The following is an 11648-nucleotide window of genomic DNA, read 5'->3' on the forward strand; positions in this document are numbered from 1 at the left end:
CTATGTAGTTTAAGTGTTTGTAGAAATGTCTGAATGGTTAAGTGTGTAATATATTAACCTATTATGGGCGTTGAGAAGAGATTCTCAACTATCCTATTGGTGTGTATGATTTCCTACATGCAATTTACATTCTTTGTTGTTTAACTTCAAGCACTACTTATGTGTAATTCATGTTAAGTTGATATTCTTCAAATGCTCACATACTGTATGATTAGCATGGTTGTTCCATTACTATTCTAAATTGTTAGTATGAATATCTGTTATAATTGAAGATATTTGGGACTATGGAATAGTCCAGGAAATCGGTAACAAACCTTGAGTTCGTGACCAAGGTCGTTTTCGCCACGCAAGACGTGTTTGACGAACCCGAGTCGTATTAGGGTTGTCGGCAGTGGTTTGGCCACACGGAGTGTTTGCGCACTCTATGTCGTTCAACTCAATATGCGCTCGTGCTAGTCGAGTTCGTCAAGTAACCCGATTGTCCCGGTGGATGTACACCATGTATAAACGCTATTGCTTGAATCCAGGGTACCAAACTTACCAATGCAATTCCGTTAACCATTGTACCTTGATTCGCTAAGACTCATGAGCCGGACATGGTGGTATGGGACACCGTGGTCGAGCTGTCGGCCTACGCTGGAGTGACGAGCCTTCCCGTAGTGACCAGTGGGCACACCCGACTCGTGAGCCGATTATGGTGGTATGGGATACTATATTCGTGCTGTCGGCCTACATTGATTGGTGACAAGCCTTTTATAGTGACCTCGAGCTTACCTTGATACTGCATTGAGGCGACGAGCCTTAGGGTAGTAACTAAGGTATAATAGGCATGCATTAATTGGTGACGAGCCCTTTGCAGCGACCTAAAACCATATGATCGTATGAGATTGTCTAGGACTGACGACCCTAGAATGGATCACTGTTTGGAAAGTTATATGAGGAAGGTACCTTAGCTTCCCAATCCTGCTGTATGAAAAGGACCAATAACAACTTGGTAATCATGTTCATGTACCGCATTGCATGTGCGTTGGAGTTGTTGGCACTGCGAGAGGTTGTCATGCGTACCGTAAGATGAAGACGCTGAGGGAGTGCAGGCGAGAGCATGCATCATTTCTACATACATCCTTGCATTAACAAGAGTAATTAGGATGTGTTTGGTTGTATTGCCTTATCATTACTGCTTGATTGATTTGATAACATGTTAACTTTTACTGTATAGTTTCACTGAGTTGATCACTCACTCCCACATTCTGGGACGGTATTTCAACACCAACTAAACTCTGTCTTAGATGCAGATGATGACGCGACCCCTGAGGTAGAGCAGGAGTATGAGGATGATGAGGACGCGTTTTCTTTTATGCAGTTCTTAGGCGGGTTCATGTGAGCCATGTCCTGATATGCGGGGATTCTGGATTTTTTTTTTGTAATTGTAATAGATAATGTCATTTTGATGCATATATTTTGAAAACAACACTTGTAATTATGACCTGGCAGAGTATACGTATTTCAGGGACTTGCACATGTACACATATGTTTCTTTAAGTCTTCCGCTTGCGTCTTTCACTTATCCCTGAATTACGTTTGCTGTTTGGGTTAATCTATTCCATGTTTTATGCACTCATACAGACAACATACATCCATCATTAAATATGTTGCATAAGTGATATTGTGAAACTCGGGAGCTGAGTTATGCTCGACCCTCGAATTTCAGGGCGTTACAACACCACAGAAAACAGTGGTGTTTGAATGCCTCACCATTAAAATTTTTGAAGGACTCATTGTAAGGTTTTCATAATGTTTATTTTCCATCCAACCTCTTGATAATGTTAAGAAGACCTGAATGAAGGGAAAATAAAAAGATTAGCTTGATCCAAAACTTTTGTAGCCCACAAAAAGTTTTTAATGGTTATTCGTCACTGTTTCTAATAGTATGGTTCACCTAGGATTTGGATCTAAGGTTTGGGATCACATCCTAAAATGAGATGGAAAAACAGATACAACAAATACATTAGATGGGCTCCAAATAGTTAGGGTAACAACCACTAAGATGTTACCTAGGTAACCGCTAATCGGCTCGTGACTCTACTCTCCTAGCGTATTTTCTACATGTACTTGTTTGGTATGTCAGCTTAGATGGGACTGGGTGGATGGAATTGCATTGGGTTCTGTGCAAATTTCATCCAATGTTGAGGACGGAAGGGTTGAGATTAAATAGGATAAAATTGTATTTGAATCCATGTGGGGTTTCCGGTGATTTTTAAAATCCACTATGCATGTGGACAAGTCGAATTGAGTCAAGCTTGGCATAGCTTGGCTTGGCCAATAGCTAACCTCAGCTCGAACTTGGCTTAGCTTGATCCTTGAGCCTGACTGGCTAACTCAACTCGGTTCGGTCAGTAGCTCGGGCAAGTTTGAGCCTATGCGGCATTTTCTCAAACACATACAATGCATCTTTAATTTTTTCACAAAATACACAACAGTAACAACAACATACATGTATTTTATTAAACATTGGGCGGGCAACATCAAAATCATGATTTGAGGGCAGTTTTATAACGCGAAGTTTTTATTTTTATTTTGAAGTGATTTGTTTCATATCTATTCCTTTCTTGCCACTGGTTGATCCCGCGAAGAATGTATGCACTCGAAACGGCACTTCATTCAGTCATTTTATCAAACACTTGGTGTGTAACATTAATATCAAAATAACTGAGTCACCAAGTCGATTCAATACGAGTCGAGTCGAGCTCGAACTCAGCTCGAAATTTTTTTGAGCTAAAAAAATCAGCTCGACTTGGCTCGAACTCGATTTTGAACCGAGTCGAGTGAGCTAAACAAGCTAACTCAGTTCGTGTACAGCTCTAATTCTAGTTATATACATGTATAGGTGAGAATTTAGTTTGTCGATTACAATTTCATGCTTCACTATACATAATTTTGCTTAATCTAGCGTTTTTCCTATAACAGGAATTTTATCTCAAACATGGAGATTGGATTGCCCAAATACCATGTTATTTTGAAACATGCAGTCATTGTACAGCAGCGGTCTTGATCCCATTGATACAATTCCATACCATTTAATCCCGTGGGCCAAACAAGCTCCAAAAAAAAAAAAAAAAAAAGAAGAAGAAGAAGAGAGAGAAATTTCCGACTATAAATCCCACCTTTTACCCACTGTCTTTTCCAAATGCTCCCAACCTAAACTATTCTGTACGGACACACTATTTTCATATGAAAATACATCATAGTTGAACCGTCCATTCTTTAGACCTATAGCTACGGACTATAACCGTAGCTATTGGAGGCCATTCCTTACTATGCACATGCGTACCAATGGCTACGGTTATAATTCGTAGCTGTAGGTTTACAGAAGGATATTATCGTATGAAAATAGTGTGTCCGTACAGGTTTAGTTTGGGAGCGATTGGAAAAGACGCTGGGTAAAAGGTGGGATTTACAGTCCGAATTTTCTCAAAAAAAAAAAAGAAAAAAAAAAGAGGCGCCCCGACGTTGAAGTAGTGCGTCGTGACAGGCCTGTTCATCCACCAGACCCCACGATCCCAGGCTACCGGACCAGATGGTCCTAAACATCCAATCAGTCGCGTTAAATGGCCAAGAGTCGTCTAGTTTGGTAAAACAGGACCGTCCGATATGGGACCAGACTGCGGGGCCCACCACCCAAGGCCTCTGCTCTACCGAGCGAAACCAGCTTCAGCTACAAACCACCTGGCTCATGTTACTGGGGTCAGTCATATCATCCCTCCCGTGCGCTGACCGGTACACATTAGCCCGCCCTCACTCGTTTTCTGGAACGACCGTTTCTTCTTAACTGCTACCGCCTCATCGTTCCCACAGATAATATATATATATATATATATATATATATATATATATATATATATATATAGGGGAGAGAGAGAGAGAGAGAGGTTTTCTCGATTCAAATCTCCGACGATTCCAGTCATCAAATCCACGTAAAACCAACCTTCTCAATCTCAATCTGACCAGATTCGGATTTCTCCGAGTTCTGGCAATTGAAATTCAGTTATTGTTTCGTCTTGATCTGTCTAAATAAAAAACCCAGATTCGTAGAAAACTTGAATTCCGAGAGTTCCGGTTCAATTAACCATAAGCTTCCAGCAAAGCAATCGAAGATCGGACGCGATTCGTTGTTCTTTAAGGTCAGCTCCACGTCTTACTGTTTCATTTTCTTTTCTATTGAGATTTTGAATTCTAGGGTTTCGATCAAGAAAGAGGTTTGAGTTTCGACTGCCGCGAAGTCGTAGTTGAAGGCGATCTTTCTTCAGATTGGATTTTTCTAGGGTTTTTGGAACATGTTTTAGTTTTGGATTCGAGAAAGAGTGATTCGATTGTCAGCAGTCTGTTTGATTGAGATTCGAACGCAATCTGGTCTTTCTTGCTCTAACTGTAAGCAGAGAGGAGATTTGAATTTTAGTTTGATTGGAGGCAGCTTGCGAGGTTCGATTCTTGCGATCTTTATATACGTTCATTCGACCAGGAAACTCGCGAATGGCAGTTTGAAGGATTTGTGGATAAAGCTAGATTTCCACAAATGAGGATTTTGATTCCGATTTCTGTGGAAAATTAAGTGTTTTGATGACTGTTTGATCTAGTTTTCACCAAGTTTGTGTGATTGTTGATAAATAAGACAAGGGATTACAATAAAGATCTAAGAAGATTGGTGATAGAGTTTTGTAGTTTCTAGAGGGAAGTGCGATGAAGCCCGTGGTGAGGAGTCGGGCAGATGAGGAAGCAGGTGATAAGTTGTTGAATGGAACTACAAGCAAGGATGTGTCACTTGGACTATTAAAGATCATTTCAGCTTTGGTTATTTTTGTAACTGGGGTGTTTATAGGCTTGTCAGCTAGTGCCCATGTCACTCGATACTTTACCTCTCACACTGAACTGTTCTTTCCTACACATCTGCCGGTTTGCCAGGATGAGGATTGTTTGAGCATGAGGAATTTCATCCACCCGCGGCATATGACGCATGAGATGACAGATGAGGAGCTTTTCTGGAGGGCTTCAATGGTACCGAGAAAAGAGAAGTATCCATATAAGAGAGTGCCGAAAGTGGCGTTCATGTTTTTGACGCGGGGGCCTTTGCCACTTGTGCCTTTGTGGGATAGGTTTTTCTATGGCCATGAAGATCTGTTTACTATTTATGTGCATGCACTTCCGGGCTACAAGCTCAATGTTTCCCAAACCTCAGCTTTCTTTGGGCGGCAGATTCCTAGCCAGGTAAGGTCCCTTTGATCTGGTATGCTTGCAAATGCTTTGCGTTAGATTATCTTTCTATTGAAGAAATGTTTTGACACATGTATCTTTATTTTTACCTTTGTGTTGTTTTAAAATATCCTCTGTTGGTTTGCCAATCAGGGAAAGATGGAGCATGCATACAGATAATGGAATTTGTTGCAATATTGTTGTGTAAATCAAAGCCACTTGTAATCATTCTTCATGGAAACAAATATCCAATTCAGGATATTGACTTGCATTTAGATGTCAAATTTGCAGTATGTGGCCAACAAACATGCTATTATGCAGACCACAAGTGGTCTCCTATGGCAAGCTTTTTATTTTTAGAAGATAAGAAACAAATATATTAAACTAAAGAAGAGAAATGGAATTCCCAGTACAAAAATCATGGTGGGATGAGCCAATCCTGGCTATAGAAGACACAACAGGACTACCACCATTCAGAGCCAGGGCAAACAAAGTGTTTGGCCCGGCAACAATGGTATTAGGCACTTGGAAGATTAAAACAATGACCAAGGAGCAACAGCTTCCCCTGTGACCCTGCAAATAATGTCCAGGGAGGAGCATTCCACTCTAATTGATTTGTCACGATGGTGAGCCTGGATGAGATGCATGGTCCTGAAGGTCAATTGCTTTAGTGTGCTGACTTGAACATGCCTTGAAAGGGCCAGAGAAAGCAAGGTGCACCTTACTGCTTCCGTCAATGTGAGCACCCCCATTCTTCCTTTACCTAATCTCTAATAGAAAAATCCACCAAATTCGAACCACCAGCCTGCTGCCCATTCCTGCACATTCGACTCTGCTGAGATCTTTTCTTTGGCATGCCCTACAAGTGGCTTTCGATCTTCTTTCCATTTCCTCAATTGATAGGCCCCTGAATGCTCTGTGGTTAGAGGCCCATATGAGCAGGTTTCCTTTTATCCTTTTATCCTGTCTGCTACGTTGTTCACTGGCTCCTCATTCCTCAATGTCATTGAAGACAGGCCTGTTCTGTTCCAGCCACACCTCCCAACATAGAGTCAGCGGGAGAAGATTCCATGGTAGCTTTCCTCTCTGCTTGAATGGGGTGGCCTTCCAGCTGTCCTATGGCAGTCATGGGTACCATGATCAAGAATCAAAGGCCTGGTCAAATCTCTGAACTTTTTTTTTTCTCCAAAATGCTGTACTGCACACACATCTAATTTCATGAAATACAAAAGACCTAGATCTTCTTCTGGTAATTATCTTGTCAATCATCGTCATCGTCATCATCATAACCTCTTCCAAACTCTAACCATTCATCAAAATTTGGAACTGGAATTCTCATGATTGCTTAGCAAAAGCCTACCTACCTAACACGACCCTCCTCTGCTCAGGCTGGGGATTGACTGGTGCATTCCTGTCAGCGGAGTTTGATCAATCTAGTTGAATTTAGAAGTATCAATTCTGTGGTGTGTTATAAGATTTTGATATAGCTTCATTAGATAGTTCTGTTTTATTTTCATTATACTGTACTCAAGAATGGTTTGCTGCAGTTAAAAATCCCCATTCAAAAAAAATAAATAAATAAGAATAAGATTAAAAAAAAAAAGAAGAAGGAAGAGTTTGCTGCAAATCCCTCATCCCTTGTCTCTAAAATGCCATGTCCCCGAAAAATTCCTGGCTTCTACCTTCCATTTGCAATCATTAGTCATTACAAAGTGTTACTACTACATACACAACACCTTTAAGTTAAAATTCATTGTAAATTTATAACGTCCATCTGCAAGATATGATTGTTACCACATGAGTGAGACATTTACTGGAAACATTTTTTTTTTTTTTGGTTAACCTTGGAAACAAAAATTCAGCTGGGAATTAAGGGGGCATTCTGAGAATTGAACTTGGGACCTCTCGCACCCAAAGCGAGATCATACCACTAGACCAAATGCCCTTCATTTTTTTAATACTGCAATTGAACTATGAGGAACCTGAATGCTAATAAATATACAACCTCTTCTTAATTCATATGACATGGCTGGAGTTATTTAAAGATTTAGCAGTGACTTAGCTTGATTTTCAACTCACTGATGTAAAGCGGAATATATCTGGTCAAACATGCTATAAATGTTTGCATGAAAATATATTTTTGTATTATAATGAATTAAAAAATAGTATTGCTCACTTTTTACCCTTTTCCACGCTGCATTGACCTCCTCCATATACCTTTAGCTTTTCTCACAGTTTAGCTGTATTATCTAGTCAACCATTTATAGAGATAATAATGGAAAAGACTGATCAGTTATACTGTAGAATTCACATTTGAAGCTCTCTAGATATGAGGTTTTCTAAGCCCGCATATATGCAAAGCTCACTCACATACGAGCACAAATGCCAAGATGGATGTGTGCGAGATCTGAGCTGTCTATCAGGTCGGCCACATCGATTAGATCATTTGGCTCAACAATACAGCTATTTCACTCCTGCTGGGCCATGATGTAGAAAACAAATGGATGGCTAAAACATGTTTTCTAGCCATTTGGCTCAAAAACCTGGCCATTTCTTCCAATATCAACAATAGCCATTCACAGCAGTACAGGTAGTAGGGAATGGGAGAAAACAACAAGAAGAAAGAGAGAGAAGGGATAGATTTTGTGGAGGCTCACATCTAGATTCTAGGAGAGTTTCATTTCTAGGAATTTCCAAAAAGAGGGCTTTTGCTTCAGTTAAATATGTGGTCTTTCATTCCAAACGCATGCCCATATATACGATATCATACACAATCATATAAACTGCCCAATTAGGACTGTTTCTAAATAAAGTAACTAAATCTAGCTAAATTATTTGCAGTTCAATTAAATAAGGAGATGAACTTGGAAAAGAACCTATCTTCAACTGGATAGGCTGTAGAAGGCTAAAATTTTACTGAGAGGGTATCCATGTGTGGGACAACCCGCGGGGCCCACTGAGTGGGACAACCCGCGGGGCCCACTGAGTGGCCTATACCCTACTTAGGGCAGCTGTCCGGCTGTAACTAGCCAAAAAGTGGCCAAAGCTGTAGATCGGGCATTTTGACAGGTGGAGGGTGTGATTTCTTAATCATGTAAACTGTGGGGGTCCACCCTGAGCCTATTTTGCGATCGGATATGGTCCTGCATCATTTATTCCCTTTATCAGGTTTTGATCTCAAAACCAGCACATATGAGCATGAGAGGATGTTCCCATGCATGCATAATCCTTTAAAACCAACATTTTGTTCTTCAAGAACCTCAATTTTAAGCTTCTTATTCAACCTACCATTTCCTTCTTTCCCTGAAACATATCTGACAACTAACCTCATGCCTTGGAGTCACAGTGACCAATTCCCTGGAAAACCCATAGGGTATTTGCTTCTCCTCCAAGTCTAATATACATTTTTTCCTAATATTTAACCACAAAAACAATAAATATTTAAGTTGCTGAACAAAAATAAGACCATGGATTCTTCCCAATCTAATTGTCATATTTCTCTTCTTTTCACTATGCAATTTTCTTGAATGTCCGTGTCTTTCCTGAACTCTTAAATTTCTAATTCACCATCCTGTCTCTGTTACCTGCTGCTGACTTTAACAGTTGACTTCCCCTTCACAGGACGTTAAGTGGGGAACAGTAGAACTGGTAGACGCAGAGAGGCGCCTCTTAGCCAATGCTCTTCTTGATTTCTCCAATGAGCGGTTTGTTCTACTCTCTGAGAGCTGCATTCCGGTCTATGACTTCGCCACCATCTACAAATACATCACCGGCTCAGTCCACAGCTTCATTAACTCCTATGATGACCCTACCCGCTACGGTCGCGGCCGTTACAGCCGGAACATGTTGCCTGATATCCAGCTCTTCCAATGGAGAAAAGGGTCTCAATGGTTCGAACTCAACCGTGGATTAGCTGTAAATATAGTTGCGGACACCAAATACTACCTGCTATTTAGGAAATATTGTAAGCCTTCTTGCTACCCAGATGAGCATTACCTGCCGACTTTCCTGAACATGTTCTACGCACCTCTGAACTCGAATCGGAGCTTGACATGGGTCGACTGGTCGAGGGGTGGCCCCCACCCAGCAACATATGGAGCTGCTGACATTACAGAGAGTTTTATTATGTCAATAAGGGATAACGGGACTGACTGTGTGTATAATTCTGGGCGGACTTCTGTTTGTTTCCTCTTTGCAAGGAAGTTTGCTCCCAGTGCGCTAGAGCCCCTGCTCAACCTCACTTCCACAGTAATGAAATTTTGAAAAAAAAAATAAAAAAATCTTTTATAACAGAAGAACAAAGAAAAAAAATTGGATCCAGAATTCCAGATAGTACTTTACATGTGTTTTTGTTGGTTGTCCATCCAGATTTTTCTTATTTTTTGGCAGCTGCAGTTGTTGATTTTATTATTTCCCTGGTAGTTTTGTTTTTTTGTTTTTTTTATATTGGATATTTGGCCCACCAAATTGTGAGCCGAAACCTATCTCTACTGTTTGTAGACCACCCTTGGTGATCTGAACCATTCATTTAAGTGGGCGATGGTGCAAAGTTCAGTTCAGATGGACGGGACAACCCATTCTATTTTCAGGTCAGAAATCATCCTGAAATCAAGGACCCATGTTTGGATTTCCCCACTGAAGGTGAACTCTCCTGAGTGCACTTTGTGAGTTCGCCTCAGACGTGGCAACACGGCCCACTTGTGAGAAATTGGAGCCCTAACAACCCACTGCTAATTGCAATATCTTGAAAATCAGGCCAACACGCTCATCAGGTAGGCGGTGCAGGTACGAAACATTTATTTCAGGTTACCATTTAAGGGAATATTTCAGATGTAATCAGTTGAGCTAGCTGGGTTTATCAGGAACTGTGGGAGCATATTTTGTGTTTCAGGAGGTTAATGCTCTTGCCACCATGCTCAACATTTCGTTTTGACTCGGTGGTGGGTGTTATGAATCCCGTTTTTCTTCGGCTTGCAGTGTTCTGGAGCTTAACAGCCTTCTCTGTATTTTCAGGGATTCCATTCCTCATCTTTAGTTCAATGCGTTTTGTTTTCTCAGGAGGAGAAGATATGAACGGCTTAGGGACATCGACCAGGGGCCCACACTCTAACGAGCAGCCCACCTGACAGTCAAGACTCCTGATTTTAGAGAAGGCATCTTCATAGGGAGACCTTATCGTGATATGATCTCACACACGTGCCTCATTGCCATGTCTAATGAGAGTTTTACTCACCCAAAAGCACTCGGTGAATTGCTTGGATGCATTAATGAATTGAACGCCAAAATTCAGTTTTATTAAAAAGAGGGTGAAAAAAGGTCTCCTACCGTTCATAATGAAGAAGTCGCCCTTAAATTGCAGATTTGTTATGTACCTTTCAAGTACAACCCAAAGGTAAAAAGGCATTTGCAATTTGAACCTCAAAATTGCAATTCAATTCAATACTGCATCCAAACGCACCCTCAGCATATCCATTTCATCCGCCAATCCTGACCCAAGTTTCTCTATTGGTGTTTAAACCTGAAATTGCAGGTGAAGGACATTTAGAGGTAAAAAATGCAGTACCCAGCAATGCATGTAGATTTTGAATACATATCAGCTATGGTATGAGCAACCAGAGCCTTGGTTTGCCTGATCATTTCTACTTTGTAGCAGGCAGATTCTTTCTATAACTTACCCCGACTTTCATTGAAGAACAGTCCTTGATGACATTCAATGAAGATGCTATGATTCCTAATATGCATGAAATAGTACTGACACGTCCGAATTAGTCAAAGGAGCATCCCAACAAGATGAAATGTGCAGGGCCATCTGGTTTAGTTAACACTTGTTCGAATCAGGAGTTGATGAAGTTGGTGCATCCAAGGTGCATTTCTCCATTTTGGAGACTGATTCCACTTTCAAAAATCACCAGCTCCTCCATTTCTAGTGTGGCTATACGAAAGGGTCTGCTAGAAATGATTCAATTGAAGGTTTTTAATCTGCCACAAAATGGCCACTAAGCTCATCAGGAAGGAGGGAGGGAGTTTGGATTCTTTAATGAATGGCCCGGAAAGGATGATCAGGAAATCCTTAGACCCAATTTTACACCACTAAATCTTTCAGGCCCACAGTACCAAAATACCAATCTAGTTTCCAACTTGTATTCAAATAAAAAGTTATATGTTGCATGCTCGAGCACCTACACGCTCTTGCATGCTTTATTTGAAGTAATCGTGTCAAACCATCCTTTTCCTTTGTAACAGTCTCTTCTATTCTTTCTTTTGTTCTTCTTTTTTTTTTTCCCTTGAAAAGGCTTGGATCCAGCACAGGTGGCCCGCATGAGGCAACGGTTTCAATATACAGGAATCTGGCTCACAATAAAACCATCCAAACGAAACAATATGCGCTGCATCGCAGCAGT

General features: G+C 40.8%; 1 protein-coding gene across 1 annotated transcript; it reads left to right on the plus strand.

The window, feature by feature from the left end:
* Positions 1-3916: 3916 nt before the first annotated feature.
* On the plus strand, positions 3917-9806 carry LOC131242755 (glycosyltransferase BC10). The gene is made up of 2 exons (XM_058241599.1): positions 3917-5262; positions 8869-9806. The coding sequence occupies exons 1-2, from the start codon at positions 4738-4740 to the stop codon at positions 9508-9510; spliced, it is 1167 nt and encodes a 388-aa protein (XP_058097582.1). The 5' UTR covers positions 3917-4737; the 3' UTR covers positions 9511-9806.
* Positions 9807-11648: the final 1842 nt, after the last annotated feature.

This window comes from Magnolia sinica, chromosome 4 (genome assembly GCF_029962835.1).
Source record: "Magnolia sinica isolate HGM2019 chromosome 4, MsV1, whole genome shotgun sequence".
NCBI classification, from domain to species: Eukaryota; Viridiplantae; Streptophyta; class Magnoliopsida; order Magnoliales; family Magnoliaceae; genus Magnolia; species Magnolia sinica.